General features: G+C 36.9%; 1 protein-coding gene across 1 annotated transcript in view; it reads left to right on the plus strand.

The window, feature by feature from the left end:
- TNFRSF10B (TNF receptor superfamily member 10b) overlaps positions 1-12,736 on the plus strand; it is a gene marked incomplete at its 5' end in the record, with an annotated part of 36,532 nt that overhangs the window by 13,684 nt on the left and 10,112 nt on the right. The window contains one exon of the mRNA XM_011366898.2: positions 1,109-1,211. Coding sequence (XP_011365200.1) covers positions 1,109-1,211 — 103 coding nt within the window. The remainder of the gene's footprint in view (positions 1-1,108; positions 1,212-12,736) is intronic.

Below are 12,736 nucleotides of genomic sequence, written 5' to 3' on the forward strand. Positions count from 1 at the left end.
TTTTTTCATGTGCTTTTTTACCATTTGTACATCTTCTATGGAAAAAATCTGTTTTCAAATCTTTTGCCCATTTTTAAATCAGGTTGTTGTTGTTTTGTAGTTCTTTATGTATTCTGGATATTAAGTCCAGAATTGGATATATGATTCTCAAATATTTCTCCCATTCTGTGAGTTGCCTTTTCATTCTATTGATTGTGTTTGATGCACCAAGTATCAAATTTTGACATAGCCCAATTTACCTTTTTTTTTTTTAGGTTGCCTGTGCTTTTGGTGTCATATCCAAGAAATCATTGCCAAATTTAAGGTCATGAAGAACTGCCCCTATGTTTTCTTCTAAGAATTTTATAGTTTTCACCCTTATATTTAGATCTTTGACACATTTTGAGTTCATTTTTGTATACGGTGTAAAGTAAGGGTCCATGTTAATTTTTTTTTTTTTTTTTTTGCATATGGATACCTAGTTTTCCCAAGATCATTTTTTGAAAATATTGTCCTCTCCCCATTAAATGATTTTGGTACTCTTTTTTCAAAAATCATCTGACCATATATGCAACCGCGTATTTCTGGGCTATCTGTTCTATTGTATTTGTCTAGATGTCTGAGGCACCGTTTTAAATCAGAAATTCATTATTTAATGTTTGATCCTGTTTCCTGATCTTTTCAAAATCTGTATATTGTATAACACTTATTTGTAAAAATGTGTGTGGGTAGGGAGACAAAAAGAGACAGAGAGAGAGCTTGAGAGAGAGAATTCACATATGTACTGAAGTAGAACTAAATGAAATAATATTAATGGGTGCTATTTCTAATGAGGGGGTCATATGTAGTTTTTACATTTTTGTAAAGTCTTTTCTTCCTCAGGTGGAATAAATATATTTTATTTTATTATCAGACAAAATAATACTGGAAACTTTTTCAAGTATAAGTTACTTGCTAGCACCAAAGGCCAAGGGACAAAGAAGAACACAAAAGAATGAGAGTTTAAAGCTAGAAGAAAGGTCCCAGTTCTGTTTGCTTTTGGAAGTTGGGGTGACGGGAATGTGAGAGGGATTCTGGGAGGGAAGAGAGTCTGGAAACCACTCATGCCTCTGCTTACTTTGTCCCACAGGTCCCGGCTGCCTCCGCCATAACCACAGGGCAGGACAGAGTTCACCAGCAACTAACTGCCCCACAGGGACGGAGGTGGAGCTTGACCAACTGGTGCCCGCCAGGTACATTCTGAGACTGATCTGCAGCCCTTACCCCACCCTTGTCTCCATGTCCTTCTAGCCATCTGATTCCCACAATTCCTGGTTCTTTATTCACAGGTGTTTATTAGATGCCTTCTTTGTGCCAGGCACTGTGCTAGTGAAGGGCATAAGGCCCCTGCCCTCCTAGATCTCTCCTTCTTTGGTGGTATCCAGTCAGATACCACCAAAGATGGATGAACGTGACAGTCAGAAAGACGAGACAGAAACTGTGAAGATAACTGAGTGATCGGTGGGACAGAGACCGGGTTGGTGAGGCCTCCCAGGGGTGGTGACTTTGATGCAGTGTACCACTGTCTTTGGTGCTGAGATCCAGGTAGAGTGGTCCTGAGAGAGTCCCCCTGACCCCCAAAGGAACCATGGCCACAGGGGGCAGGGTCTGGGCTTGTTTGAGCAAACACAGGAGTTCTTCTAGCACCTATTGCTGTGGTCTGGAGACAAGACGGGTGGTAATTTTAAATGGTAGTTTTGGTAGAAGACTACATGTAAAGCAGGTAAATCTATATCCAGAGTGTCTATTCCAGTAAGAACAAAATCTTGCCCTTTTCCATGATGGACATGGTTCGGTGTAGTCAACTTGCTACCAGGTGGCTGGCTGATCACTGTGGGGAATGATGCCATTTCAAGGGCTAAGTGTTTGTTTCTGCTGCTGGCTGATTGGGCACTCATCATTGGTCATAGACATATCAGCCTTGTGTGGATGTCTATGTTGTTGGGCCCATGCATAATCTCCATCCCTGCCACCATGGCCACTTCACTCATGAGCCCATTGGGTGATGACAGGGGTGGCTGGGGAAAGGGGCTGACTGGTATCTACAGAACAAGTCATTCTAACCTCTCGATTGTTAAAATCCTCCTCTGCTGAGGTCACCCTTTGGTGAATATTTGCATGGAACACAGATGCCTTCACATTTTTCACCAGTTCAGAGAGGTCTATCCACGTATCTCTTCCCCAGACTTCCTCGTCACCAGTTTTTCAATCATGTTCCTCCTAAGTCCCTGACCATCCAGCCAAACCATTAGTCACAACCCATGAATTAGTATATAATTGCATGTCTGGCCATTTCTTCTTCCAAGCAAAATGAATGACCAGGTACACTGCTCAAAGTTTTGCTCACTGGGAGGATTTCCCTTCACCACCATCCTTCAAGGATGTCTCAGATAGAGACTGCAGTGCTAAATCTGGCCATTTCCAGGTGGTACCTGCATATCATGCAGTACTATCTGTAATCCAGGCCCTAGTTTTCTCATCTTCTGGCAACTAATCATGGGAACTCCTCCTGAAGCCATGGGTACAGTCTGGGAGAGAGACGGTAGTATAGCAGGTGTGGGCATTTGGGCCACTTATTCATGTAACTTACTTGTGCCTTCAGGGCCCAATCTTGTATGACCACCTCCATTTAACAGTAGAGTGCACACCCAATTTTATGGCTTGATGGGTCAGATAACACTCAGTACATGATGGTCATCTCAGGTCACATGGTAACTTGGTGGCTTGTGAGTAACCATTCAGTATCTACTCAGGTCTAATGTAGGCCAATAGCTCTTTCTGTAGAGGAGAATAGTTATCCACAGAAGATGGCAGGGTTTTGTTGGAAAATCCTAAGAACCTGCACTGAGATTCACCTATAGTGGCCTGTCAAGGGCACCAAACAGTATTCCTATCTGTCACTGACAACCACCATTGGATCTGCTGGATCACATGACCCAAGTGGTAGAGAAGCTTATACAGCAGCCTGGACCTGTTGTGCAGCCTTCTCTTGTTCTGGGTACCACTCAAATTTAATAGCTTTTTGGGTCACTCAGTAAATTGACTAGAATAACACATTAAAATCAATAGGTTGCCTCTAAAACCCAAAGATGCCCACTGGGTGTTATGCCTTCTTTCTAGGTTGTAGGTGGAGATCCAACAACTTATCCTTTACCTTACTTAGAAAGGATATCTTGGTATGCCCACACCACTGGTCCTCTAAGCATTTCAGTGAGGTAGAAGGCCTCTGAACTTTTGTAAAATTATTTCCTTACCCTCTGACATACAAATGGTTTACCAATAAGTCTAGAGTACTTACTATTCAATGCTCAGTAGGTCCACTCAGCATAATATCATTAATACAATGGACCAGTGTGATGTCTTGTCCAAGGGAAAGGCAGTCAAGATCCCTACAAACTAAATTATGACATAAGGCTGGAGAGTTGGCGTATTCCCGAAGTAGGACAGTAAAGTTGTATTGCTGGCCATACTGACTGGTGGACTTTACTAACAGATATGGAGAAAAAAGCATTGCCAGATCTATAGCTGCATACCAGGTACCAGAGGATGTTAATTTGCTCATGCAATGCAACCACATCTGGTACTGCAGCTGTAATAGTTAAGCTCACGATCACCCACTGTCATTCTCCAAGATCCATCTGTCTTCTGCACAGGCCAGACAGGTGAACTGAATGGGGATGTGGTGAGAAGCTCCACCCCTTCATCCTTCAAGTCTTTGATGGTGGCACCATTTCTACATTACCTCCAGAAACGTGATACTGCTTTTGGTTCACTATTTCTCTAGATAGAGACAGTTCTAGTGGTTTTCATTTGTTCTTTCTCAGCTTATAGCCTTCATTTTATAGTTCAGGGAGCTAATGTAGGGATTCTACCAATTGCCGAGTATATCTATGCCGTTTATGCATTCCAGAACTGACATGATGTGTTTGAGAGCTCTTTGAACGCACTATGAATGGACCTGAGTTAAATTCCACTGTTCACATGACCTTTATAAGCCCCTGTTCTGACTCATGGACCATAGCGATGTTGTGGATCTCTTGGAATTAGAGTCAGTTCAGAGCCAGTGTCCAGTAATCTCTAAAAGGTCTGATTACTTCCTTTTCCCCAATGCATAGTCATTCTGATAAAAGGCTACACATCCCTTTGGGGAAGGCTGAGAGAGTGATTAACTGTATACTGTTTTGGCAGTGTACCAGGGTTTTACCCCAAGTTGTACTCAGGTTTCCCTTCATTCAGTTGGTTTTGGATCTGTAAACTGGCTCAAGTTTGGGAATTGATTGAGGGGCTGTGACTCTCTTTATGATTTAAGTTAGACTTTTGTTCACTTGACCTAGAACTTTTCTGCTTATATATATCAAGTACAAATTTAGTAGGCTTTTCGTCTATTTCAGTTCTACGAGCACCGTGGTCAACTCATAGTTCTCTGTGAGTCAGACTATTCTGATTGCTACTGACTCCACCGTCCATTTGATAAACACCTTGCCTTTGCTGAATGAGTGCCACCACTTGGCCCTTGCCACTTTGAGATCCCATTACATTTAGGTTTCCCATTTTAGTGGCAGCAGTTCCCATGGTACTTTCTGGCCTACAGAGAAGAATGATCACACAGATCTCCAAGGATGCTGGGCATCCTTCACAAATTTATTTCCTGGAGTCGTAGTAAAAGAGATATTCTCTGGACTATCCCAGAGTGGGTGAGTAGGTCTTAAATGTCAAACCACTCTAACATTCCAATTTCTCTAAGTCTTTGAATCCTTTCCTCTATGGTATACCAAGACAGGCCTGGCATTTCAAGTTCATTTACCGTGAGTCACCTTTCAGCCAACCAATTATCCAGTTAGAACCCTTTGTAACTCCCCAAGCTGCAACATTAAATCCAGAATCTCTGCTTAGTAGACCCATGCCAATAAATATGTCCCGATTCAACTTTATGTTCCTTTTACCATTATTCCACAGCCTTAATGGCTATTCCACACATATTCCCTAGATTCTATTTAAATTGGAAAAATCAAATAGTTCTTTTGGATCTTGGAACACAATGTGTATTATAATTCAGCTGCTAGATATTAGGTTTGTTTTTCAGCAATCTCAGCTCTATGGCTACAGGATATAAGGGTCTTTTCCAGGACAGACATAAAAGTTTTCATTTATGCACTGCTTGAGCTGGGGATTCAAATTCCTGAGCTCATTTTCTATCCCCATTTTGTTTAGCAAAATTAGGAGCAAGAAGCCAATCTCATTTTGTCCATTAGTTTTACAAAAGTATTCAAAGGCATCAGGCAACAAAAGCAAAAACAAACAATGGGACTACATCAAACTCTAAAATTGTGCATCAAAGTGAAAAGGCAGTTGACCAAAATGAGAAAAAAATATTTGCAAGTTGTATATCTGATAAAGGGTTACTATCCAGAGCATATGAGAAACTTTGACAACTCAACAACAAAAATAATCCAATTTAAAAATAGCTAAAGGACTTGAATAGATAACTCTCCAAAGAAGATATACAAATGGCCAACAAACATATAAAAAGTTACTCAACATCACTAATTATAACAGAAATGTGAATCAAAATCACAATGTGTTATCACCTCACACTGATTAGGATAGCCACTACCAAAAGAATAAAAAATAACAGATATTGATAAGGATGCAAAAAGATTAGAACCCTTGTGCACAGTTGGTAGGAATGTAAAATGATGCAGCCATTATGAAAAATAGTATTGATGTTTCTCAAAAAAATTTAAAATAGGATTTCCATATGATCCAGCAGGATCTCAAAGAGATAATTGCACACTCATGTTCATAGCAGCATTATTCACAGTAGCCAAGAGGTGGGAACAACCCAAATGTTCATTGACATGTGAATGGGTAAAGAAAATGTGTTGTATACATACAATGGAATATTGTGCAGTTTTTAAAAAGAAGAAAGGCCTGTCACATAATACAACATAGTTGAATCTCAAAAACATTATGCTAAGTGAAATAGGCCAGTCAAAAAAGGACAAATACTGTATGACTCCATGCATATAAAATATTTAAGGTACTCAAAAAATCATAGAAACAAAAAGTAGAAAGATAATTGCCGAAGGCTGAGGCTAATAGAAGAAGGGATTAGTTGTAATGGATAAAGAGTTTCGGTTTTGTAAGACGAAAAGTTCTAGAGATCTTTTATACAATGTGAATATACTTAACACTACTGAATATACTTAATACACTTTAAAATGGTAAAGATGGCAAAAAGAAAGTTACATATTTTTTATCACAAATTTTTTAAAAGTTCAAAGATGTGTAAATGGTTGACCAGAACCTTGTTTTGTTTTGTTTTTTAAATAAGTATTTGATTAGGTTTAACTCGTGGTGATTATTTGCATATTTTTATTGCCACATCAACTCAGGACTATCTGTACACTGTTTCTTGCAGGAAGTAGAGTCATTAGTGCCTTTAAGTCTAATCAGATTGAAGAACCAATTCCAGAAACCCCAGAAAATTTATCCTTCAGATTCATTTCCTCTAGAACCACTGTCAGTACCAAAATCTGTTTTAGTCAGCATTTTTCAGAGAAATAGAACCAATAGAAATTGTACATATATAAGAAGGCAGAGACTTATTTTCAAGAATTGTTTATGCTATTGTAGAAGCTGGTAATTCCAAAATCCAGAAGTAGGCGGGAGACTAAGGGAATAATTGATGTCTTACTCTATTTGGGCTACTATAGCAATACCAGAGGCTGGGTGACTTAAACAATAGACATTTAGTTTTCACAGTTCTGGATGCTGAGAAGTCCATGATTGATTGAGGTGTCAGCAAGGAGGTCTTATTCTGAGACCTAATCTCTTAGCTTATAGGCTGTCACCATCTTGCTGTGTACTCACATAACTTTTTCTTTGTGTGTGCAGTTTGAGTCCAAAGAAGTCTGCTAGTAGAATTCCCTCTTCCAAGGAGGTCAGTCTTTTTTGTTAAGGCCCTCAACTGGTTAGATAAGGCCCACCACATTGTTTGGTATGATTTGCTCAAAGATGTTACTCTCATCTAAAAAAACATCTTCACAGCAACATCGAGACATGTTTGGCCAAATGTCTGGGTACCATGGCCTAGCCAAGTTGACACATAAAATTAAACATCACAGCTACTTTGAAGATTACAGTTACCATCTTAAATTTAAACAACCTAGTTTGAATAATATCAACATAATTTTAATACTATCCAAATAATATGCTTCTATATGTCTCCATCTCTCTTCCTTTAATTGTTGTCATAGATCACATCTTTGTACATCGTGTGCTCATTAAAATAGATCTATTATTATTGTTTTATACCGTTGCCTACTAAATAATATATGAAAAAGAGGAGTGGTAAAGCAAAAGTACTATAAAATTGTGCTATGGACTGAATTATGTTCCCTGCAAATTCATATATTGAAGCCCTAACTCCCAATGTGATAGTATTTGGAGATGGGGTATTTAGGAGATAGATTTAGGTGAGGTCATGAAGGTAGGGTGCTCATGATGGGATTAGTATCCTTATATAAATAAGAGGCCAGAGAACTTGCTTGTTTCTCTCTCCTCTCTCTCTCTCTCTCTCTCTCTGTCTCTCTCTCTCTCTGTCTCTCTCTCTCTCTCTCTCTCTCTCTCTCTTTCTCTCAACACGCAGCAAGATGCTGGCAGCCTACAAACTAAGAGAAGGAGTCTCAGAATAAAACCTATCTTGCTGACACCTTTATCTTGGACTTCCAAGACTCCAGAACTGTGAAAAATAAATGTCTATTGTTTTAACCACCCAGTCTATGGTATTTTGTTATAGCAGCCCAAATAAACTAAGACATTCTGGCATTTATATTTATCTATGTAGTTACCTTTTCCAATATTTTATTTCTGTATCCAATATCTTTATTTCTGTTTTCCAGTATATTTATTTCTTCATATGGCTTTGTACTACTGTCTAATGTCATTTTATTTCAACCTGAAGGACTCCCTTTACTATTTCTTACAAAGCACATCTAGTAATGCACTCAATTAGCTTTTGTTTATCTGGGAATGTCTTAATTTTTTCTTTATCCTCGAAGATAGTTTTGCTGGATATAGAACTTCTTGATTGACAGGTTTCTCCTTTAGCACTTTAAATATGTAATCCATTGCCATCTGGCCTCCATGGTTCCTAAAGAGAAATCAGCTAATAATTTTATTAAAGGTCCCTTGTATGTGATGTCATATCTCACTTGCTGTTTTCAACATTATCTATTTGTATATGGCTTTTTTGATTATGTGTCTCTGTGTGGATCTCTTTAAATTTATCCTGAGTTTCTTAGAAACACAAAAAAATCTTTTATTAAATTTGGGAAACTTTTGCCCATAATTTCTTCAAATATTTTCTTGCCCCTTGCTCTCCTTCTTTTCTCCTGGGACTCCCATGATGTTGGTGCATTTGATGGTTCTGCTCATTTTTTTTAATTACTATTTTTTTGTTTCTACTCCTCAGACTGAATAATTTCAATAGCTTTATCTTTACGTTCACTGATTTTTAAAATTCCGCCTGCTCAAATTTTCCATTAACCCCTCTAAAGATACAAAAACACAAAGAGGTTGAAAGCAAAAAGATGGAGAAAGGTATTGTATGCAAGTAGTAACCAAGAGAGAGCTGAAGTGGCTATATTATTAACAAACAAAATAGATTTGAAGTCATAACAGTTTTAAAGGAGACATAAGAACATTATATTTTGATAAAAGTTTTGAACCGTCGTGATGATGTCAAAATTATAAATATATATACCTAATACAGAGCCCCCAAAATACGAAGCAAAATGGAAAGACTTGAAGAGAGAAATAGACAGTTTAATAATACTAGTTGGGTACTACAATATCCCTTTTCGGAAATGCCTAGAATGTCCAGATAGAAGATCAAAAGGAAACAAAAAATTTGAACAAAAGTATAAATCCATTAGACTTAAAAGACATATACAGAAAATTCTCCCTAACAACATCAGAGTACACATTCTTAGGTGGCCATGGAATATTCTCCAAGGTAGACTATATATTAGGCCTCAAAACAACTCTCAATACATTTAAAAAAATTAAAATCATACAATGTTTTTTCATTGACCAAAATGGGAATGATGCTGGAAATCAATAACAGAAAGAACACTGGAAAACTCACAGTGATGAAACAACTAATATCAAACAACCACTATGCCAAAAAGGAAATCACAGAGGAAATTAGAAAATACCTTAGAAAACAAGAACATAACATACAGTTGGAATTCAGTGAAAGCAGTACTCAGAGAAATTTATAACTGTAAAGGCCAAAATTTTAAAAAAAGAAAAATCTCAAGTAAATAATAGTACACTTTAAGGAAATAGAAAAAGTAGATCAAACTAAGAAAAAAGCTAGCAAAAGCATGAAAGGATTAAAGATTAAGGCAGCAATAAATGAAATAGAGAATAGAAAAACAAAGAAAATCAACGAAACTAAAATGTGAATCTTTGAAAAGACCAACAAAATTGATAAACTTTATATTGGCTAAGGATATTCAAATTACAAAAGAAAGAAGGGACATTCTACTGACTGTACAGAAATAAAAAGGTTTGTAAGAAAATAATGTGAACAACTGTGTACCAAAAATTGGACAACCTAGGTGATATGGATATAAAACATAAGCTACCAAAACTGTCTCAAGAAGAAATATAAAGTCTAAATAGACCTATAACAAGTAAGGAGATTTAATCAACAATCGAAAATTTCCCAGTAAAGAAAAACCCAGGATCATAGGGCTTCACTATGGAATTCTACCAAATATTTAAAAATGAATTAACACCAATCCTTCTTAAACTCTTTTAAAAATACCATAGAAGAGGGAACACTACCTAACTCATTCTACAAATCGGTATTACCTTGACACCAAAGCCAAACAATGATGTTGGAAGAAAACTATAGATCAGTATCTTTTATGACTATAAATGTAAAATATCACCAAGAAAATAGTAGCAACCTGAATGCAGCAGCATATTAAAAGAATTATACAGCATAGCCTACTGGGATTTATCCCAGAAATACAACAATATTTCAATATATGAAACTCAATCAATGTAGTATATCACATTGATCCAATAAAGGGGGAAAACACACGATCATCTCAGTTGATGCTGAAAAGCATTTGAAAAAATCCAATACACTTTCATGACAAAAATGCCCAATAAACTAAAAATGGAGGGAACTTTCTCAAATGATAACATTCTCAAATGATAACTCAATAGTAAATTAGTATTTCAATAGTAAATACTGAAAACTTTTCCTATAAGATCAGGAATACCCAATTTCACCACTTATATTCATTATAGTGTTGGAAGTTTTACCCAGAGCTAATTGCTCAATCAATGTAATATGTCACATTAATTAAATAGAGGGGGGAAACACATGATCATCTCAATTGAAAAAGAAGTAAAGGCATCAATATGGGAAAAGAAGAAGTAGAAACATCTCTATTTGCAAATGACATGATCTTGTAAGTAAAAAGCTAAAGAATCCACATCTCCTTCCCACCAAAAACAAAAACAAAAACAAAAAAAACACCCTGTTAGAATGAACAAATGAATTCTAACCTGCTAGAACTAATAAGATCAACACATAAAAATCAGTTCTATTTCTATACATTAGCAATGAATAATCTCAAAATGAAATTAAGAAAACTATTCCATTTGCAAAGGCATCAAAAAGAATAAAATACTTAAGAATAAATGTAGTAAGGAGGTATAAGACTTTTACACTGAAAATTACAAAATATTGCTGAAAGAAATTTTAAAAGACCCAAATAAACAGGAAGAGTTTCCACGTTCATGGGTTGGAAGACAATATTGTTAAGGTGACAATATTACAAGAAATGATACACAGATTCAATGCAATCGCTATCAAAACCCCAATGGTGTAATTTCAGAAATGGAAGAATTCATCTTTAAATTCATATGGAATTAAAAGGGACCTAAAATAACCAAAACAATGTTGAAAAATAAGAACCAAGTTGAAGGACTCAGGCTTCTTGATTTCAAAGCCACAACAAAGGTACAGTAATCAAAACAGTGTGGTACCGGCTTAAGGATAAGAATATAGACCAACGGAATAGAATTGAGAGTCTAGAAATAAATCCTCATATCTATGGTCAATTGATTTTTGACATCGATGCAAAGACCATTCAATGGGAAAAGAAGAGTCTCTTCAACAACTAGTGGTGGAAAAATTGGATATCCAACATGAAAAAAATGAAGCTGGGCCCTTTTACACCATATACAAAAATTAACTCAAAATGAATCAAAGGAGTTATAACTAAAAAATCTTATGGAAAAACATAGGGGCAATTCTTGATGACTTTGGATTTGGCTTTTTTTTTTTTTTAATATGACACTAAAAGCATAGGCAACAAAAGAAAAATATTGATAAACTGAACTACATCAAAATTAAAAATTATATCAAAGGACACAATCAACAGAATGAACAGGCAACCCACAGAATATGAGAAAATATTTGTGAATCAAATAATGGACAAGAATATATCAATCAATCCTACAACTCAGCAACAAAAAGACAAACAACCCAATTAGAAAATGGGCAAAGGACTATAGTCATTTCTCCACAGATGATGTACAAATGGCCAACGAGCGTATGAAAAGATGCTCAACATCACTAATCAAAGAGAAATGCAAATCAAAATCGCAATGAGATAACATTTCATACCCATTATGACTACAATCGACGTTACAGAAAATAAGTGTTGGTGAGACTGTAAAGTAATTGGAACACTTGTGCACTGTTGGTGAGATTGTAAAATGAACTTGCTTTATATAAAATGGTGCAACCACCATGAAAAAAAGTATGGCGGCTCCTCAAAAAATTAAAATGCTATGTGATCCAGCAATTTCACTTTTGGGTATATATCCAAGAGAATTGCGAGTAAGATCTCAAAGGGATATTTGCATGCCCAAGTTCATAGCATCAGTCACAATAGCCAAGAGGCGGAAGCAACCCAAATGTCTGTTGGTGGATGAATAGATGAACAAAATGTGTCATAGACATGCAATGGGATATTATTCAGCCTTAAAAACAAATGAAGGTCTGATAAATGCTACGACATGAGTGAACTTCAAAAACATGGAAAGTGGTAGATCCTATATTAGTTTGCTGGTACTGCCATAACAAAATACCACAGACTAAGGCGGCTGAACGACAGAAATTAATTCTCTCACAATTCTGGACACCAGCAGTCCAAGATTAAGGTGCCAACAGAATTGGGTTCTTCTGAGGCCTCTCTCCTCAGCCTGAAGATTGTCACCCTCTTATTGCCTCTTTGCCCTGTGTTCTGGCCTCTCTGGTGTGTCTTTCTTTTATAAGAACTCTAGGCTTATTGGATTAGGGCCCTACCCTAAGAGCCCCATTTTAACTTTTATCACCTCTTTAAAGAACTTGCCATCTAATAGATTACATTATGAGGTACTGGGGAATGGGACTTCAACATAAAGAGTAGGGGTGAGGGGTGGGCGCACGCGCGCGCACACACACACACACACACACGCACACACACAAAACATATGGAAAGTGAAGTAAGCCAAACACAATTATTTTCTGATTTCTTATAGAGAATATCTAAAATCGGCTAATTCACAGATACAGATAATGGATAAGTGGTTACCAGGGGCCAAGGGGGAAGAGGAAATGCAGAGTTAGTCATTGCTTAAT

This window comes from Pteropus vampyrus, unplaced genomic scaffold (genome assembly GCF_000151845.1).
Source record: "Pteropus vampyrus isolate Shadow unplaced genomic scaffold, Pvam_2.0 Scaffold126, whole genome shotgun sequence".
Lineage (NCBI taxonomy): Eukaryota > Metazoa > Chordata > Mammalia > Chiroptera > Pteropodidae > Pteropus > Pteropus vampyrus.